General features: G+C 48.1%; 2 protein-coding genes and 1 pseudogene across 14 annotated transcripts in view; 2 read left to right on the top strand and 1 right to left on the bottom strand.

The window, feature by feature from the left end:
- COPS3 (COP9 signalosome subunit 3) overlaps positions 1 to 2,563 on the top strand; it is a 38,462-nt gene extending 35,899 nt beyond the window's left edge. For all 4 annotated transcript variants that reach the window (XM_021928792.1, XM_017950383.3, XM_003912399.3 and 1 more), the window contains exons 10-12: positions 344 to 457; positions 1,814 to 1,894; positions 2,231 to 2,563. In XM_021928792.1, the coding sequence (XP_021784484.1) occupies positions 344 to 457; positions 1,814 to 1,894; positions 2,231 to 2,284 (249 nt within the window). In that variant the 3' untranslated portion in view covers positions 2,285 to 2,563. The remainder of the gene's footprint in view (positions 1 to 343; positions 458 to 1,813; positions 1,895 to 2,230) is intronic.
- Positions 2,564 to 6,961: 4,398 nt separating this feature from the next.
- LOC101010081 lies at positions 6,962 to 17,030 on the bottom strand (annotated as a pseudogene).
- The window catches only part of FLCN (folliculin), a 26,699-nt gene continuing 19,992 nt past the window's right edge, over positions 12,593 to 19,299 (top strand). Inside the window, exons 1-4 of one of the 10 annotated variants that reach the window (XM_017950380.3) lie at positions 12,593 to 13,013; positions 13,514 to 13,717; positions 16,994 to 17,107; positions 18,013 to 18,103. The gene's annotated coding sequence lies outside the window, so the exon portion shown is untranslated. The other 9 variants (XM_017950381.2, XM_017950379.2, XM_003912397.5 and 6 more) reach the window with 9 other exon arrangements.

Raw genomic sequence — 19,299 nt, 5'->3', positions numbered from 1 at the left:
CACCACTGCACTCCAGCCTGGGGGACAGAGCGAGCCTCCATCTCAAATAAATAAATTAAATTAAATGGTTAATTATGTTGTGTGAACCTCACCTCAAAAACAAAAATGCAGGGGCAGGGATTTTGTGTGTGTGTATCAGTTTTACACCCCTTAGCATCAATAATGGTGCCTAGCAAATAGTAGGTATTTAATAAATACTTGGATAAACATGGCACTTAAAAATATACAAGTTTATTTATATCCATGTTGCCTTCTATGCTTCTCTCTGATTATACTGGATGACTATTCATATAGCATTCAGATCTAAACTGCTTTCCTGTTTTGTTTTGGTTTTTTTTTGTAGATAGAAGATGGTGAGATTTTTGCAAGTATTAACCAGAAGGATGGTATGGTCAGTTTCCATGATAACCCTGAAAAATATAATAACCCGGCCATGCTTCATAATATTGATCAGGAGGTAAACATGAATGCCAGGTTTTTATTTTTTTAATTGATGGTCGAGATGTATTTGAAATACTGCTTCTATGTTCCAGGATAATTTTAGTTTTAAGTACAGGTAGTTCCCAGTCTATGAACATCTTAGTTACTAGAAAGTTAATTTCAAAATGGGCTGCTTAAGGACAATCGCTTGAACCCTGGAGATGGGGGTTACAGTGAGCCAAGATTGTGCCACCGCACTCCAGCTTGGGTGACAGAGCAAGACTCTGTCTCAAGAAAAGCAACAACAACAAAATGAACCCAGAATGGGCTGCTTAAAACTCTTCCAGGCTGGGTGTGGGGGCTCACGCCTATAATACCAACACTTTGGGAGGCTCAAATCCACTGACTTTGGGTGGATCACCTACATCAGGAGTTCAAGACCAGCCTGGCCCACATGGCAAAACCCTGTCTCTACTAAAAAAGAATAAAAAATAAAAAATTAGCTGGGTGTTGTGGTTTGTGCCTATAATCCCAGCTACTCTGGAGGCTGAGGCAGGAAAATCTCTTGGAACCTGGGAGGCAGATGTTGCAGTAAGCTGAGATCGTGCCCCTGCACTCCAGCCTGGGCAACAGAGGGAGACTGTCTCAAAAATCAAAACTCTCCCAGATTGTATGGCTATAAATAAATGGTGGGTTAGATATCCCAGCTAGCTCATCAAAACCTCCCTTAACTCTGAAAACACTTAAAGGCCCTAGTATAACTTTATTCACAGCTGCCACTTACAACATAGAGCCTTGTGTTTTTGCTGAAATGTCTGTGGAGTTCCAGGTTGGGAGATCAGGAAACATCTCTGGAGCTATGTGAGAAGCAGAGTTGGGGTGGCTGGAGGAGAAGAGCAAAGCCCTCCCTGACGGTCCCCTTCAGGCAACACTGGGCTGCAGCCTGTCTCCTGAGGGCATGCTGTCCTGATTCTGGGGGCTGAAGGGGGCGTTTTGTGGGTGGTCTCTGTTTTTTACCTCTGAGCAGTGAAGTGAACTGAATATTAAATCTCAGAAAACTTTTTTTATAACAATTTGATGGCAAAATGTCACCTGAAATGGTGTCTAGTCTTCATTGATCTCAGTGTGAATATACTCCAGTTTCCCTGCAAAAGATACTATGTGTTTGATTATGAGGTTTGCCTAGATCCTGCTGGGTGGGATGTTGGGTATTATATGATACATGCATTAGCTTTCTGAGTCCAAAATAGCTGGCTCCAAAACCCATGTGGCCCCAGGGGTTTCATGTCAAGAGATTGTGAACCTACAGTGCCCTTGTGAACAGTCGAAGTTAGAAAGGATGCAGCTGACCTAAACCTGCCGCTGACCACCTTCTAATGTGCCTGTCATGCAGATGCTGAAATGCATAGAGCTGGATGAGCGGCTGAAAGCCATGGACCAGGAGATCACAGTGAACCCTCAGTTTGTACAAAAGGTGATGAGGGTTCCCCTTATTATAAGAAGTAGAGAAGGAGGGTGGAGAAGGAGGGGCGTTGTCACATCAGGCACAGGAATTAAGTTTCAGGTTGCTAAATATTTCTTGAAAGCCTTACCAGTACACAGTCATGGAGAAATACTAGTTGAGAGCATTTTCAAACAATGGCCTGGAAGTACACTTAGGGATGCTTAGGGTGGTTCCTGGAATTGCCTGCCCTTGTTCACAGGGTGGCTTTGTTCTGGGAGGGACAGGGTAACTGGTGTGCTTATTGGGCTGCTGGGGAACCCTCGATAAAAGCAAACATAAATACATAACTTCACTTTCCCTTTACAGAGTATGGGCTCACAAGAAGATGATTCAGGAAACAAACCATCCAGTTATTCTTGAAACTAACATCCATCCTGAGCTAAACAAGAGAAACTACCATCTTGGCCAGTGGCAAGTGTTCGGAGGGCAGCAGAGAGGACCAAGCCTGTGTCACCTGGAGACTAAGAAATTAAGTTTTGTTTTGACATCTTCAGTCCTATGTGCTTTCAGAAAACCATTCTCTCTGCAAAGAAAGGAAACAGATTTGCAAACTTTAAAGTCTGTCTTGGATTTATTTATCCTCAGATTATTGTTATTGCATTAAATCTACCTTTTTGTTTTAAGTTGCTTGAACATTAATGTGTCTTCTGCATCACTTTTTTCTCCTCTGAAAAGTTTTTAATAAGCACATTCATTGTGAACAGAAATAGTTGGATTTTAGGAATTTTTGGAAGATTTGAATCTGAAAGTTGTTTTATTCATTGACAAATTTTATATCTTAAAAAAATATAAAAGTTGTCATCAGTGTCTTCAGAAAATAAAAAGAAAAAAAGTCCAGACAGACAGACATAGTGGCTCCCACCTGTAATATCCTAGCACTTTGGGAAGCCGAGGCAGGATTGCTTGAGGCCAGGAATTCAGACCACCTTGGTGAACATAGTGAGACCCTGTCTCTATTTACGAAAAAAAAAAAGAAAACAAAGGATAGCGTCCCTGAGGCATAAGTTAATTTTTAAAATTAAAATTAACATGCATATTAGTAAGAGTATGAGTTGTGGATTATGAGATGCCATTGGTGCTTCACTTTTTTTTTTTTTTTTTTGGAGACAGGGTCTCTGTCACTGAGGCTGCAGTGCAATGGTGCCATCATGGCTTACCTCAACTTCCCAGGCTCAGGTGATTCTGCCACTTCAGCTTCCAAAGTAGCTGGACTACAGGCAAGCACCACCACAGCCAGCTAATTTTTTTTTTTTTGTAGAGATGGGGTTTTGCCGTGTTGCCCAGGTGGTGTCAAAGGTGCTTTCCAACCTTTAGTGTGCACTACAATTTTGTAGTCTTGAAAATGGCTTTTTTCCCCCTCTTGACTTAGAGTTTTTAAGAGACAAATGGCAGGCTTTCCTACTTTTTCTTCTCAAAGCATTTCAGGTAAACTGATCGTTTCATTTTGATTATATTCAGGGCCTCTCCTATAACAGGAATTTGGACTAGGATTTACTGATTTAGCCCTGGAATCGTGTGGAGCAGAATAAAGTGTGGTCAGGTTAAAACACATCAAATTTGGTCCTTAAAAAACATTTCTCTCAGCTGGGCGCGGTGGCTCACACCTGTAATCCCAGCACTTTGGGAGGCCGAGGCAGGTGGAACACGAGGTCAGGAGATCAAGACCATCCTGGCTAACACGGTGAAACCCTGTCTCTACTAAAAAATACAAAAAATTAGCTGGGTGTGGTGGTGGGCGCCTGTAGTCCAGCTACTCTACTCTGGAGGCTGAGGCAGGAGAATGGCGCAAACCCAGGAGGCAGAGCTTGCAGTGAGCCGAGATTGTGCGACTGCCCTCCAGCCTGGGCGACACAGCAAGACTCCGTCTCAAAAAAAAAAAAATTACTACAAACATTCAATTCTTAAATGTTTCAAGTTGTCTGGTAAGGCACATTTTCATTATTTAAAAAAGAAACCTCAGCTGGGTGTGGTGGAATGCCTGTAATCCCGGCACTTTGGGAGGCCGAGGCAGGTGATCACCTGAGGTCAGTAGTTTGAGACCAGCCTGGGCAACGTGGTGAAACCCCATCTCTACTAAAAATACAAAAAAATTAGCCAGGCATGGTGGTGGGTGCCTGTAATTTCAGCTACTCAGGAGGCTGAGACAGGAGAATCGCTTGAACCCGGGAAGTGGAGGTTGCAGTGAGCCAAGATTGTGTCATTGCACTCCAGCCTGGGTGACAAGAACAAGACTCTGTAAAAAAAAAAAAGAAACCTCATGAGTCACATAAAACGTTACCCTAGAAGAGTCCACACTTAGGCTTTGGAGGTCATATGGCCTATTGCAACTCCTTTGTTGCTACAGGGAAATGTAAAGCTGTACATGAGCGACTGTGGCTATGTTACTAGTAAAACTATAAAAAGTAGGCAGTGGCCGAGTACGGTGGCTCACGCCTGTAATCCCAGCACTTTGGGAGGCCAAGGTGGGCGGATCATCTGAGGTTAAGAGTTCGAGACCAGCCTGACCTACTAAAAATACAAAAATTAGCTGGGCGTGGTGGCAGGCACCTGTAATCCCAGCTACTTGGGAGGCTGAGGCAGGAGAATTGCTTGAACCCGGGAGATGGAGGTTGCAGTGAGCCAAGATCACGCCATTGCACTCTAGCAAGGGCGACGAGCAAAACTCCCTCTCAAAAAAAAAACCAAAGTAGGCAGCGTGCTAGGTCTGACCTGAAGCCTGTAGTTTTCTGACCCATCAAGTAAACTGTCAAATTCTCTAGCACTTGAATTAGGACTATTTGTGGGTTGCATCACTTTTTGTTTACATATACCTGCACTTAGGAAACAAAATATTTAATGGCAAATGATCTTTTATCTGTGTAATGAATTACAGACCCTGTTTTTTAAAAAAACGAAATTAGCTTCTCATCTGAATCTGAAATCAAAATCACTTAAAATGTGTCTGCGGGCCGGGCGCGGTGGCTCAAGCCTGTAATCCCAGCACTTTGGGAGGCCGAGGCGGGTGGATCACAAGGTCAGGAGATCGAGACTATCCTGGCTAACATGGTGAAACCCCGTCTCTACTAAAAATACAAAAAACTAGCCGGGCGCGGTAGCGGGCGCCTGTAGTCCCAGCTACTTGGGAGGCTGAGGCGGGAGAATGGCGTGAACCCGGGGGGCGGAGCTTGCAGTGAGCCACTGCACTCCAGCCTGGGAGACACAGTGAGACTCCGTCTCAAAAAAAAAAAAAAAAAAAATGTGTCTGCGAACTGCTAGTACTTGTCAGTCGTGACTATGTAAGTGAAAAGTAACTCTCTCGTGAGCTGCTAATGATGTGGACGCTATTATAATTTTTTTCCCAAGGTGGATTCATTAAAATACTGCATTTTTTTTTTTTGTGGAAACTTTGAACTGAAAAGGGACATATTATTTAGAACCTTGTCCCAGTCCCTGCAAACCCTGAGTCAGTGTTTGAGGGGAGTGCTGGTCACAATCGTCTCAGCTTTGAATCCCCTGTTCTGTGTTCTGCTTTGTGATTCTTGGGCTAGACCTCTGCAAACCAGCAGGAAGGGGATGACAGCTTGGAGGAGAAAGTGACAGGCTCCCTGCATCTGCCTCTGTTGAGCAGTATTGTCCAGGCAAGTCTGCTTCCAGTGTGCAGTTTCCCCCATGCTCCTAGAATCAGCCTCAGCACAGCCCCTTAGAGATACAAGGGCCGGAGGCAGGCCTCCCCCATCTTCCCACTGTGCCCTCCTTCAGAATTCTAAATTCTATTCATCCCAATCTTTTCCCTTTGTTCCCCAACCCCTAAGGGATGGTATCTGCTCACTGTAGCTACTACCTCAGTGAGACTCCTGATTTTTTTTTTTTTTTTTTGAGATGGGAGTCTTGCTCTGTTGCCCAGGGTGGAGTGAAGTGGTGTGATCTCGGCTCACTGCAACCTCCACCTCCTGGGTTTAAGCAATTCTCCCACCTCAGCCTCCCTAGTATCTGGGATTACAGGCACCTGCCACCACACCTAGCTAACTTTTGCATTTTACTAGAGACAGGGTTTCACCATGTTGGCCAGGCTAGGCTGAAACTCCTGACTTCAAGCAATCCACCCACCTCGGCCTCCCAAAGTGCTGGGATTACAGGCGTGAGCCACCGTGCCCAGCCAATTTTTTTGTTTCTTTTATAGCAGTACTTTCATTTTTCCTTACACAATGACATGTTGCCGGGGCCTGATGTTCTCACATAACGGTAAAAAACCAAAATGTGTTATCATCTCAAAGAATGGAGAATTGCGTACAAGAAAACCTTACATAAATTAAAAGGATGAATACATTTATAGGTGGAAATGCAAACTGCTTCCAACTCAAGACAAGTAACAGCTCATGGTGTTCTGGCAGGAAAACATCAGCTAAGAAAGGAAACTGGGTCCTACGGCTTGGACTTTTCTAACCCAGATAGACCGGCAAGATAGAAACAATTGGTTCAGGAGCCCTTACCAGGCTCTACAGAAATCCCAGAACACTCAGCCCTGACACGTTAATACACTGCACAGATCGGAGACTGCTGGCCACACAGACTCACCAAGCCACCGACCTGTCTTCCACAAGCCAGTTCTTACCTTGGCCACGAAGTCACCAAGCCACGTGTACTAAGGGTTGAAATCAAAGATATGTATAGGGTATTAAACAAATACCAAGGAGAACAGTTAACTTGAATACAAGGTCAAAATCAGCAATAAGTTTTACAATCCAGTGCTGATACTGGACACAAACCTTAAGGACAAATTTCTTTTCGAAGGCTTATTCCAGTTTCGTGAGGCTAGTATGAGGTGTGTGCATTTGCCAGGGACACGTTTTTGTTTTTGTTTTTGTTTTGAGATGGAGTCTCGCTCTGTTGCCCAGGCTGGAGTGCAGTGGCACGATCTTGGCTCACTGCAAGCTCCACCTCTTGGGTTCACACCATTCTTCTGCCTTAGTCTCCCAAGTAGCTGGGACTACAGGCACCCACCACCACGCCTGACTAATTTTTTTGTATTTTTAGTAGAGAGGGCGTTTCACCATGCTAGCCAGGATGGTCTTGATCTCCTGACCTTGTGATCCGCCCACCTCAGCCTCCCAAAGTGCAGGGATTACAGGCCTGAGCCACTGCGCCCGGCCTCAGAGGCAAATTTATACTTCAGAATTAACCTATGCAGCAAAAGCTACGCATCGGCTCACAGTCCGTTTAGAAGCATTTGTGGTAGACGATGGAGGGGCCCGACTTGTCTTACTCCTGCTTGCTGATACACATCTGCTGGAAGGTAGACAGTGAGGCCAGGATGGAACTGCCGATCCAACCGAGTACTTGCGCTTGGGGCGGGGCACAATGATCTTGATCTTCATGGTGCTGGGTGCCAGGGCGGTGATCTTCTGCATCCTGTCGGGATGCCCTGGTATATGGTGGTGCTGCCAGACGGCACGTGTTGGCATACTGGTCTTTGCAGATGTCCACGTCACATTTCATGATGAGTTCAAGGTGGTCTTGTGGATGCTGCAAGATTCCATGCCCAGGAAGGAAGGCTGGAACAGTGCCTCCAGACACTGGAACTGCTCGTTGCCAATGGCGATGACCTGGCCATGGGGCACCTCACAGCTCTTCTCCAGGGAGGAGGAGGATGTGGTGGTGGCCATCTCCTGCTCAAAGGGCAACACAGCTTCTCCTTGTCACGCACCATCTCTTGCTCGCCCGTGGTGATGAAGCTGTAGCCGAGCTCGGTGAGGATCTTCGTGAAGTAGTCAGGTCCTGGCCAGCCAGGTCCAGACACAGGATGCCATGGGGAAGGGTATAGCCCTTGTAGATGGGCACCATGTGGGTGACCCCATCTCCAGAGTCCAGGACGTCAGTGGTGTGCCCAGAGGTGCAGAGGGACAGCATGGCCTGGATGGCCACATACATGGCCCGGGTGTTAAAGGTCTCAAACGTGATCTGAGTCATCTTCTCTCTGTTGGCCTGGGGGTTCAGGGGGGCCTTGGTCAGCAGCACTGGGTGCTCCTCTGAGGCCACATGCAGCTCACTGCAGAAGGTGTGGTGCTAGATCTTCTCCATGTCCTCTGTATTAGTCTAGTTTTGTGCTGCTGATAAAGACACACCTGAGACAGGATAATTTACAAAAGAGGCTTAATGGACTTACAGTTCCAGGTGGTTGGGGAGGCCTCATAGTCATGGTGGGAGGCAAGTCACGTCTTACATGAATGGCAGCAGGCAAACAGAGAGCTTGTGCAGGGAAACTCGCATTTTAAAAACCATCAGATCGGCCAGGCACAGTGGCTTACGCCTGTAATCCCAGCACTTTGTTTGGGAGGCCAAGGTGGGCAGATCATGAGGTCAGGAGATCGAGACCATCCTGGCTAACATGCTAAAACCCCATCTCTACTAAAAATATGAAAAATTAGCCAGGCGTGGTGGCATGTGCCTGTAGTCCCACCTACTCGGGAGGCTGAGGCAGAAGAATCGCTTGAATCCGGGAGGCAGAGGTTGCAGTGAGCCGAGATCGCACCACTGCACCGCAGCCTGGGCAACAGAGCAAGACTCCGTCTCAAAAAAACCAAAAATCACAAAACAAAAATGAAGTTTTGGGTTTGTAAGTCCTAAGTTTCTGGGTTCCAACCTGAATTAGTACCCACTTTGTGGAAGGTGATGTTATTTGCACCTAAGTCTGAGCAGTTGCAAAGGGGCCAGAGAAAATAACTAGGTAAATCAGGTATTTGTGAATAAGAAAATGTGATGGCTTTTTAAGTAAATTGAATTACTTAACGATAGTGAACAAAGACAAAATCCTATCTGTATCCTTTCCTGACATCAAAGGCTGAAATCAGAGAACTTTAATTGCAAAAACATTTAATAAGTCTGAATCCATAGACTGGCTCTATAGTTGACTGTTAAACTTTCTACACTTGGTATTTAATAGGCACCTAGCAGTAGATTAAAACACAAAAGGCATAGCAGATGAATTCTAATTGGTGGAGAGAGGTTCATTTTTTTTTTTTTTTAAATTTTTTATTTTTTTATTTATTTATTTTTTTGAGACGGAGTCTTGCTCTGTCGCCCAGGCTGGAGTGCAGTGGCCGGATCTCAGCTCACTGCAAGCTCCGCCTCCCGGGTTCACGCCATTCTCCTGCCTCAGCCTCCCGAGTAGCTGGGACTACAGGCACCCGCCACCTCGCCCGGCTAGTTTTTTTTGTATTTTTTAGTAGAGACGGGGTTTCACCGTGTTAGCCAGGATGGTCTCAATCTCTTGACCTCGTGATCCGCCCGTCTCGGCCTCCCAAAGTGCTGGGATTACAGGCTTGAGCCACCGTGCCCGGCCGAGAGGTTCATTTTTAAAAGCTTACAGAAATTGCTATGGTAAGAAATATTAAATTAATACTAATTGCCTTTATTGGACCACTAATAATTCATACCTCACAACTGACCGGATGCCTTATGTGCAGAGTGGATTGTCTAATTACCTAAAACCTGAATTTAGAAATTGTGCATGGGCTGGGTGCAGTGGCTCACGCCTGTTATCCTAGCACTTTGGGAGGGCAGATTACGAGGTCAGGAGTTCGAGACCAGTCTGACCAACATGGTGAAACCCCCATCTCTACTAAAAATACAAAAATTAGCTGAGCCTGGTGGCATGTGCTTGTAGTCCCAGCTACTTGGGAGGCTGAGGAAGGAGAACTGCTTGAACCCAGGAGGCAGAGGTTGCAGTGACTGGAGATCATGCCACTGCACTCCAGCCTGGCAACAGAGCAAGACTCCGTCTCAAAAACATATATATATATATATAAAAGAAATTGTGGCCGGGCGCGGTGGCTCACGCCTGTAATCCCAGCACTTTGGGAGCCCGAGGCGGGCGAATCACGAGGTCAGGAGATCCAGACCATCCTGGCTAACATAGTGAAACCCCGTCTCTACTAAAAATACAAAAAGAAATTAGCTGGGCGCAGTGGCGGGCGCCTGTAGTCCCAGCTACTCGGGAGGCGGAGGCAGGAGAATGGCTTGAACCCGGGAGGTGGAGCTTGCAGTGAGTGGAGATGGCGCCACTGTACTCCAGCCTGGGTGACAGAGCGAGACTCCCGTTGCAAAAAAAAAAAAAAAAAAAAATTGTGCATGAATCTCACCTTCTGAGATGTTACTCATTGCTTGCTTCCTTTCAGCAGCTGGCCAGACTCCTAAACTATTCAAAACATCTAAAAACGGAATGTTTTCTCAGTCGCTGGAAGAAACAAAAGCTTAGATCACAATTTTTGTAACAGGGAATCCCTTATAGTCACTTTAAAATGATGAGATGTGATTAAAAATATTAAATTGTAATGCTTACAAATGAAATACACCTCTTCTTCCTGAAACTGGAAACTAAGAGTCATTGACATGTGGTTTGACTGAAAGATAAAGCCCAGGTCTATCCCACAGCTACATCAGAGCTCCTGTGGCTAAGGGTACATATAAAAAACTCTAAAAGAAATTTCTGAATGAGATGTGACTGTTTCCCACCACTTGGCTCTATGGTACTGGCAACTGATGGCTTGGAAGTGATTGATCAGTTTGGATACTTAGCTGTAATGAAGCCTCTTGGTTTAGCAGTAGTAAGAAGACAGAAAAGCATCAAGAAATCTTAATTCTGATTGAGCCTACTTCAGTGGTGGAAAAAACACGTTCTGGATTGTATGTGTGCCAGGCAGTAACATATCCAGAGCTTCTGGAATCATTTCATACAATTTCCACTATGAGATAGAAGCTTTGAGATTAGCATTGCATTTCATTTGGTTGTGAATGGTTGAACATTATTGATATCTGTGCTTTCTGAACATTACTGCTGAGTTTCGATTCTTTCCCATGAGAATAGGTACATTTTCCTAATTCTAAGATGTCCCTTTTGTTGCATGTCCTTGAAAGGTTATACCCCATGAGAGCCCAATTTAACTAACCTTCAGTACAATTCACTGAGGCAAAGATTTGGCAGTTGTTAATTTTGTTTTTAAGATTTCTAGGTTTGAGAAAGTACCTCCAAAAGAGGTAGGTGGCTGAAGCCAGTGGTGTTGGGAAAGATGTTAATGGCCTAAATTGAGCCCAGCTGTGGTGAATGCACATTGCCTTTTACTGAAAATGCAGTGGTTGAATAAACTTACTCCAGTAGCCTATCACCATGGAAATAAGGATAATCTGAGCAAGGTGGTGACCTCCACTAACAAACTGAAAATAAAATTAAAAAAAATAAAATAAAGTAAAATACAATACAATAAAGCAAAATAAAATAAAATAAAATAAAATCACCCTGTAGTAACTTACTACCTCCTCACAAATTAAGTTTGCGCTGTCCAACAGCGGGAGGAATTCACTTGGTAAGAATAATTAAACACATAAAGGCAATGCCTAACCTCGTAACGCCACCCCATATTCCTTAATCTTTACCAGGCTACTATAAGACGGCAGAAAACACAAACTGCAATTTCGTTCATTTCTCGTGTCCCTTTTTCAACAGAACATGGAATTTTTTTTTTTTTTTTTTTTTTTTTTTTTTGACGGAGGCTCGCTCTGTACCGGGCTGGAGTGCAGAGACATGATCTCGGCTCACTGCAACCTCTGCCTCCCGGGTTCAAGCAATTCTCTGAACTCAGCCACCCGAGCAGCTGCGACTACAAGGGTGCGCCACCACGCCCAGGTAATTTTTTTTGTATTCTTAGCAGAGACGGAGTTTCACCTGTTGGCCAGGACGTTCTCGATTTCTTGACCTCGTGTTGACCGCGTGACCCGCACACCTCGGTCTCCCAAAGTGTTGGGATTACAGGCGTGAGCCACCACGCCCGGCCAAAACAGGGAAATTTAAAAGGGAAAAAAAAGTGACCTCTGTGATTTCAAAAACACAACCACCCATTTTTCTATTGTATTCCTGGTGAGCACATTCTGGAGACCTGCGGCAACCACAGCCTCTGCCGCGGCGGAAGGCTCCCAGGCGGCCGCACCCCAGGGGGCAGCGCGCGCAGGCGGGTCAGGCTCCGATTCCCATCTCCCTCCGGTCTTCGCTGGAACGACCCACACTACATCACGAACTAATGTCTTTCCAATTAACTTCTAAGTAGATAAATTTAGTAATAAGCGCTCAAGTTTTAAAAAATATTATTCAGGCCGGGCGTGGTGGCTCAAGCCTGCAATCCCAGCACTTTGGGAGGCCGAGGCGGGTGGATCACCTGAGGTGAGGGGTTCAAGACCAGCCTGGCCAACAGGGTGAAACCTCGTCTCTGCAAAAAATACAAAAAAATTAGCCGGGCGTGGTGGCGGACGCCTGTAACGCCAGCTACGCGGGAGGCTGAGGCAGGAGAATCGCTTGAACCCGGGAGGCGGAGGTTGCAGTGAGGCGAGGTCGCCCCGCTGCACTCCAGCCTAGGCAACAAGAGCGAAACTCCATCTCAAAAGAAGAATATTATTCAATAACTGATTTTCACATTTTTAAGAAGTACTGAGGAAGGAAGACCGAATACCAAGCATGCGTGCGCACACCGATCCCGAGTTCCGCAACCAACCTCCCCCGGGCGCCGCGCCTTCCCCGCATCACGTGACGGCTGTCGCCCGCACCTTCCATACTCTCAATATAGGGAGAGGCCGGGTTCCATCAGCAATGTAATAAAAACCATTGGTGAAGCAAAAAAAAAAAAGGCCTGACAACCCCTTATAACGTTTTTTCTTTATTTTTCTCTTTTATGTGGACAGGGAGCCTTACGTTGATTATATTTACCCTCAAATATCTTTTCGAAATGCTTTTTAAGTTTCAGCATACTCCCGCGCTTAATGAAATGGTTTCCCCCAGCATCCCCAGCCGGTGCGGTCTGAACCACTGGGAACTTCCCCGAGGGGTGCACCGGAATAGGGGCGGCGGAAAAGGGTAGTTGTCGGGCAGCGGCCCCTGCTTCCCCGTCAGACCTCGGAGTTGCGGTACTCGGACTGTGTTCCTGGGCTTGCGGGAGCTGGCGAGGCTCGGCTCCCCTCGCGGTGCAGGACGCGTTCGGACGGCGCCTGCACCCCCACCGCAGGGCTGGGTGGTGTTACGGCCCAGAGAGTCACGCGCCTGGGTCTCGGCGGGGATGTGGGGCCGCGAGTGAGTGTGGTAACTCTTGGTTCTGCCAGCTCCCCGAGAGCCCGAACCGGGGCTTGAGAGCCTCGCCACCCCGGCTGACGTTCCGGCCGTGGGCTCGGGGGCTCTGTGTGTGATCCCGCCTGTCTGGGACCCGCAGCGACCACCTACCCAGCGCAGTCAGGGGCGGGGCTGAGACCCGGAGCGGGACCCCGGCTGCCCAGTCCAGGTGTCCCGCGGGCCTCGATTCGGGGAGCAGGTCGGCGGGGGTCTGAGGGTTTGGCGGAGGGGCATGTCCGAGTTTGCGTTGGTCCCAGGTGGACCAGTAATGGGGGAGGGTTTAGGGCCAGAGTCCAGGGCGTCGCCGAGACCCTGAGATTTGAAGATAGGTTGGGGGCACGCCCATTAACCAAGTTTCTGGGGCTGAGGACTGTGACCTGGGTTCAAACCCCGGGTTAGGGTCGTTGATTTAGTCTCATTTGATCTTGCCATGAAACGGGACTGTTTCCCTTTCCTTCTCCCAGGTTTTGTCTTCGTTCTGGAGGAGAGGGTGTGTGTCATCCTCTTCTCTCAGTTTGGCGTTCAGGAGGGTCCTCTGATGAGCTAATAGGGTAGCACCGTGTCCTCCAGGGAGGGTGGAAGACCGCGCTTCTCTCCAGTGGAGAGTACTGTGAGATGCGTCCTTGTCACCTGGAAAGAATGGATTGGCTTCTGGATTGAAGTCCAAGGTGTGGTCAGCAGCAGTCTCTTCAAGTGGGGACGCAGGGCAAGGAGGAACTTAGTGGAAGTAGGTTCTGGCTCTCCAGGCTTTGGCCACAACCAGTTTAGTGCCAGATTATCACCGTGGTCATCAAGTAATTGAGTAATAGTGGCAGGTGACACTGTGTTTGCCCTTCTAGTGTCCTATGTCAGAGAGCTCTGTGAATGGAAATCCAGGGTAACGGTGGAAATAGAGCCACAGTGAGAGTGGGTCTGAGCTGGCAGTCATCCCCTGCAGAACTTTTCACCCTGGGCTTGTTGGGATCCCAGCTGCTGACTTAATGAGGCTCCCCAGTGGGAGACTAGTTCTAGAAGCTGTGTGTCCACTGCTGGTTAAGATCTGTTATAGTGCCTTGTTTATTTACAGTGCCCTTACTTAGTGGCCTCTAATTCTCCGCGGTGCTATGAGAAGAGCATAGGAAGTAGGGGTGAAATGGGCCAGGGTCAGGGCGCACCACGGGTGGTGGTGAGGTCACTGTCCAGGTCTGGGACTCAGCTATTGTGGGAGGAGGACATGGACAGACACTCTACCACATCAGGGAACTTGAATACTGTCTTTGGGTGTGATGATGAAGAGACTGTCACCCAGGGGATTTCTGCTTCCTCTGTGGGTTCTGGAAAGCTTGCTGGAAACAGACTCGTGAGACATACTCAAATCAGTTTGTTTTCTTAAGCAAACACTTCCTAGAGATTGGGATTGACCAGTGAGTAAAGAATGACCTCACGCTGCCCAGAATTCTGATTCCATGTGTAATGCGAATCTTGAGAGGCGTCTGTTTCTCAGCTCTTGGGTGGTATTCAGAGAGGTCTAGTAATATTTGGTGTCACCTGGCTGGTGAGGGCAGGCTCCAGTGACTGCAAAGCTAAATGTTCTCTAGGGCATCTCCCTCTTTCAGGGGCTGCCTGGGTCTCTGGCGTGCGTGATCCATGGAGTCAGAGTCGGAGCTCTTGTCTGACAAGTGCTTTTTTCTTTTTCTTTTTTTTTTTTTTTGAGACAGAATCTCACTCTGTCATGCAGGCTGGAGTGCAGTGGTGCGATCTCGGCTCACTGCCACCTCTGCTTCCAAGTTCAAGCGATTCTCCTGCCTCGGCCTCCTGAGTAACTGGCACTATAGGCATGCGCCACAAGGCCTGGCTAATTTTTATATTTTGTATTTTGTATTTTTTGAAATGGAGTTTTGCTCTTGTTGCCCAGGCTGGAGTGCAGTGGTGCGATCTTGGCTCACTACAACCTCCGTCTCCCAGGTTCAAGCAGTTCTCCTACCTCAGCCTCCCAAGTAGCTGGGATTACAGGCACCCACCACCATGCCTGGCAAATTTCTGTATTTCTAGTAGAGATGGGGTTTCAGCATGTTGGTCAGGCTGGTCTCAAACTCCTGACCTCATGGTCTGCCTGCCTTGGCCTCCCAAAATGCTGGGTTTACAAGCATGAGCCGCCGCGCCCGGCAATTTTTGTATTTTTAGTAGATACAGGGTTTCACCATGTTGACCTGGCTGGTCACGAACTCCTGACCTCAGGTGATCCCCCCATTGGCCTCCCAAAGTGCTGGGATTACAGGCTTAAACCACCGAGCCTAGCGAGTGCTTTTCATTAAAAGGAAAAACGAGTAAGAGTAGCCTATGTTTTGACCTGACATGGTGGCTCACGTCTGTAATCCCAGCACTTTGGGAGGCTGAGGCGGGAGAATTACCTGAGGTCAGGAGTTCAAGACCAGCCTGGCCAACATGGCGAAACCCCATCTCTACTAAAAATACAAAAATTGGCTGGGCCTGGTGGCGCGTGGCTCTAATTCCAGCTACTCGGGAAGCTGAGGCAGGAGAATTGCTTGAACCTGGGAGGTGTAGGTGGCAGTGATCCGAGATTACAGCACTGCACTGTAGCCTAGGCAACAGAATGAGACCCTGCCACAAAAATAAAAAATAAAAAAGAATAGCCCATGTTGGTGCTGAATGCTGGAAAGTGGCTTGTCAACATTGCCTCTGGTTTCCCTCTCCTGCTTGAGAAGGAAACTGCCAGGCCTATGGCCTGAAAAGTAAGTTGATGTGATATAGATGCTGCCAGAGCACACCCTTATAACCAAGAGTAAGAAAGATGGGGACTTGGCTGGGTGCAATGGCTCACGCCTATAATCCTAGCACTTAGGAAGGCCAAGGTGGGTGGATCACCTGAAGTCGGGAGTTTGAAACCAGCCTGGCCAACATGGTGAAACCCTGTCTCTACTAAAATACAAAATTAGCTAGGCATGGTGGCAGGCACCTGTAATCCCAGCTACTCGGGAGGCTGAGAAAGGAGAATCACTTAAACCCAGGAGGCAGAGGTTGCAGTGAGCTGAGATTGCACCATTGCACTGCAGCCTGGGCGACAAGAGTGAAACTTGGTCTTAAAAATGGGAAAAAAAAAGAAAGATGGGGACTTGCTCGGTCATCCAGGCTGGAGTGATAAAGTCACGGCTCACTGCAGCCTTGACCTCCCAGGCTCAAGTGACCCTCCCAACTTAGTCCCCCAAGTAGCTTGGACTAGAGGCATGCCCGGCTAATTTTTTTTTTTTGAGATGGAGTCTCGCTCTGTTGCCCAGGCTGGAGTGCAGTGGCATGATCTTGGCTCACTGCAAGCTCTGCCTCCCGGATTCACGCCACTCTCCTGCCTCAGCCTCCCGAGTGGCTGGGACTACAGGTGCCTGCCACCATGCCTGGATGATTTTGTTTTGTATTTTTAGTAGAGACGGGGTTTCACTGTGTTAGCCAGGATGGTCTTGATCTCCTGACCTCGTGATCCGCCTGCCTCGGCCTCTCAAAGTGCTGGGATTACAGGCGTGAGCCACCGTGCCCGGCCCGGCTAATTTTTAAAAAAATTTTTTTGCAGAGACAGGGTCTCACTTTGTTACCCAGGCTGATCTCGAACTCATGGGCTGAAGCAATCCTCCTGCCTTGGCCTCCCAAAGTATTGGGATTACAAGCATGAGCCACTGAGCTGGCCTCAAGACCCTATCTCTGAAAAAATAAATACAGAGATCCTTGAGCAAATACTGGGTTAGAGTGCTTCAGAGGTGCAAGAGTCATCTAAAATATCAGCTCCTGCTCAGAAGGTGAGAGGCCTGCTAAGCCATTCAGAACCCTGGGGAGTGTCTACATCCTCATTGGAGATATACTTACTTGAGACTGGCTGTAAACTACTCCCATTATTTTTCATGCTACGAAGGCCTCTAATCTTAGAATTAGCTCTATTTTTTTTTTCTCTTACCTAGAAAACGCCAGGTCTTCAAGGATGTCTGCCGCCACCATGCCTGACCCATTTGGCTGCAGCCTCGTGTGTGCTGGTCTGGTGTGGACGGTGGAAGTGTGATTCTGCTGAATGTCAGGTTAGTGTGGGTGCTCTGCAGGTGGGCTGAGACTTGGCCCAGGCTTGCTGTCCTGTGCATGTCTTGCTAGAAGGAACCTTGTTTCTCTTCCCCGATGCCTCTCAGAGGAAGGCGTGGCCTCCTTTTTCGGGATTTAATGCCTTTACCTTTCCTTTGGGTCCTGCTACCCCTTATTCCATCAGTGGTCGCCCCATCTCCTCTTGAGCAGTAGATTGTTAAGCCACTCACCATAGTGAGCCCTGTGGGCCCTTATTGAAACTCTGTCTGTTTGGTTCCTGTGCCACTAGACTCGGGCTCCGGCCTACCCCACAGCTGTGGCTCCTGAACTTCTGCCGCCTCTAGATTCTGTCCCTTTCTTGGCAACAGCTCTCATCTTTCCGAGGGCAACTTCTCAGTCCTCTCATTTAACACGTGAATTTGGTGCCTCCTGTGTGTCAGGAAGGCACTTTGGAGGCGCAGTTCTGCGATGAGGAGCACTACGACTCAAAGCAGGGCTGGGGAGGGTGGAGGGGTAGAGGGGAACTCTTCTGGTGGGCTGGCAGGGGGTCCTCTGAGCAGGGGACCTGCAAGTGGAGGCCGAGTGGTGAGGAGTGAGCCAGGTGAAGGTGTGTGGAGCATTCCTGACCTTTGTCCCCAGCCCTGCCCTCTCCTGTCCTGCAGCCTGCATCTTTGCGGAGTCCTCAGGGCCTTCCAGCTAGAAGTTCTGCTGTCTGTTAAATGCTGTACGTCTCCTCTCCCGCCGCCTGCCTGCCTCCCTCTCAGAGTGCACCTACAGAGCACCAGCCCTGCGTTCCCTGCCAGCCATACTCAGGGTCTCCCTCTCTGACTCCCACACCTGCCTCACTGCCAGCCCAGCTAAGGTTCTCTTCAAATGTCTGTTTTCTGTCTGCCTCTGCCGTTCCCAGTGTGACCACTCGTGCTCAGCTGTATCTCAGGGAGGAGGACAGGTGCTGGAGCAGCTCGTGCCAGCTGAGCAGCCAACTGCAGAAACGTCAGGTGGGTGGCAGCATTCATGGGCACGCTGGAGAAACAGTTCTAGGCATGGGCCACTGGCAGGGAGGCTGATTGCGGCCCCCCCCGCCCCCCACACCGTGCACACTCTGACTTCGCTTCTTCCTAGAGTTAGCAGTTTTGGCAGGCCATGTCTGGTTTGTGTCCACAGCCTGCCTGTCAGGAGTGAAGACAGAACATCTGACTTTTGGATCTGTAATGGGGGTGGGGGCTCCCCAGAAGAGAAGAGGCTTTGAGTCCTGGCCAGTGTCCACTACTCAGTCAAACATTCAGAAACTTACATGATTCTTCATCATCCCAAGCAAGTCTGACTGACCAATGGGGCTTTCTGTGAAGGCAGAAATATTCTGTGACCTGGGCTGTTCAGAGGGGTGACATGAGTTGCGTGTGCCTAGCAAACACTCAGGACATGGCCAGTGAGACAGAAGGGCTGAACTTTTGTCCTATTAATGTATTTATTTATTTTATTTTATTTATTTATTTTTTTTGAGATGGAGTCTCGCTGTCGCCCAGGCTGGAGTGCAGTTGCACAGTCTTGTCTCACTGCAACCTTCACTCCCTGGGTTCAAGCAATTCACCTGCCTCAGCCTCTTGAGTAGCTGGGACTACAGGTGTGCGCCACCATGCCTGGCTAATTTTTTTGTACTTTTAGTAGAAATGGGGTTTTGCCATGGTGGCCAGGCTGGTCTCGAACTCCTGACCTCAAGTGATCTGCCCACCTCGGCCTCCCAAAGTGTGGGATTACAGGCGTGAACAACCACACCCGGCCTATGTATTTAATTTTTTTGAGATGAAGTCTCATTCACTCTGTTGCTCAGACTGGAGTGTAGTAGTACAATCTCAGCTCACTGCAACCTCCACCTCCCAGGTTCAAGCGATTATCCTGCCTTGGCCTCCCGAGTAGTTGGGACTACAAGCGTGCGCCTCCACTCCAGGCTACATTTTTTTTTTTTTTTTTTTTTTTTGAGACGGAGTCTTGCTCTGTCATAAAGCCTGGAGTGCAGTGATGTGATCTTGGCTCACTGCAACCTCCACCTCCCAGGTTCAAGCAATTCTCCTCCCTCAGCCTCCCAAGTAGCTGGGTTTATAGGTGCCTGCCAACACGCCCAGCTAAGTTTTTTGTTTTAATTTGTTTTGTTTTTGTTGTTTTGGGGTTTTTTTTGAGACCGAGTCTCAGTTTG

This window comes from Papio anubis, chromosome 17 (genome assembly GCF_008728515.1).
Source record: "Papio anubis isolate 15944 chromosome 17, Panubis1.0, whole genome shotgun sequence".
Classification (NCBI taxonomy): domain Eukaryota; kingdom Metazoa; phylum Chordata; class Mammalia; order Primates; family Cercopithecidae; genus Papio; species Papio anubis.
Note: the sequence above shows the minus strand (reverse complement) of the source record. Positions and strands in the feature narration are given on the sequence as shown.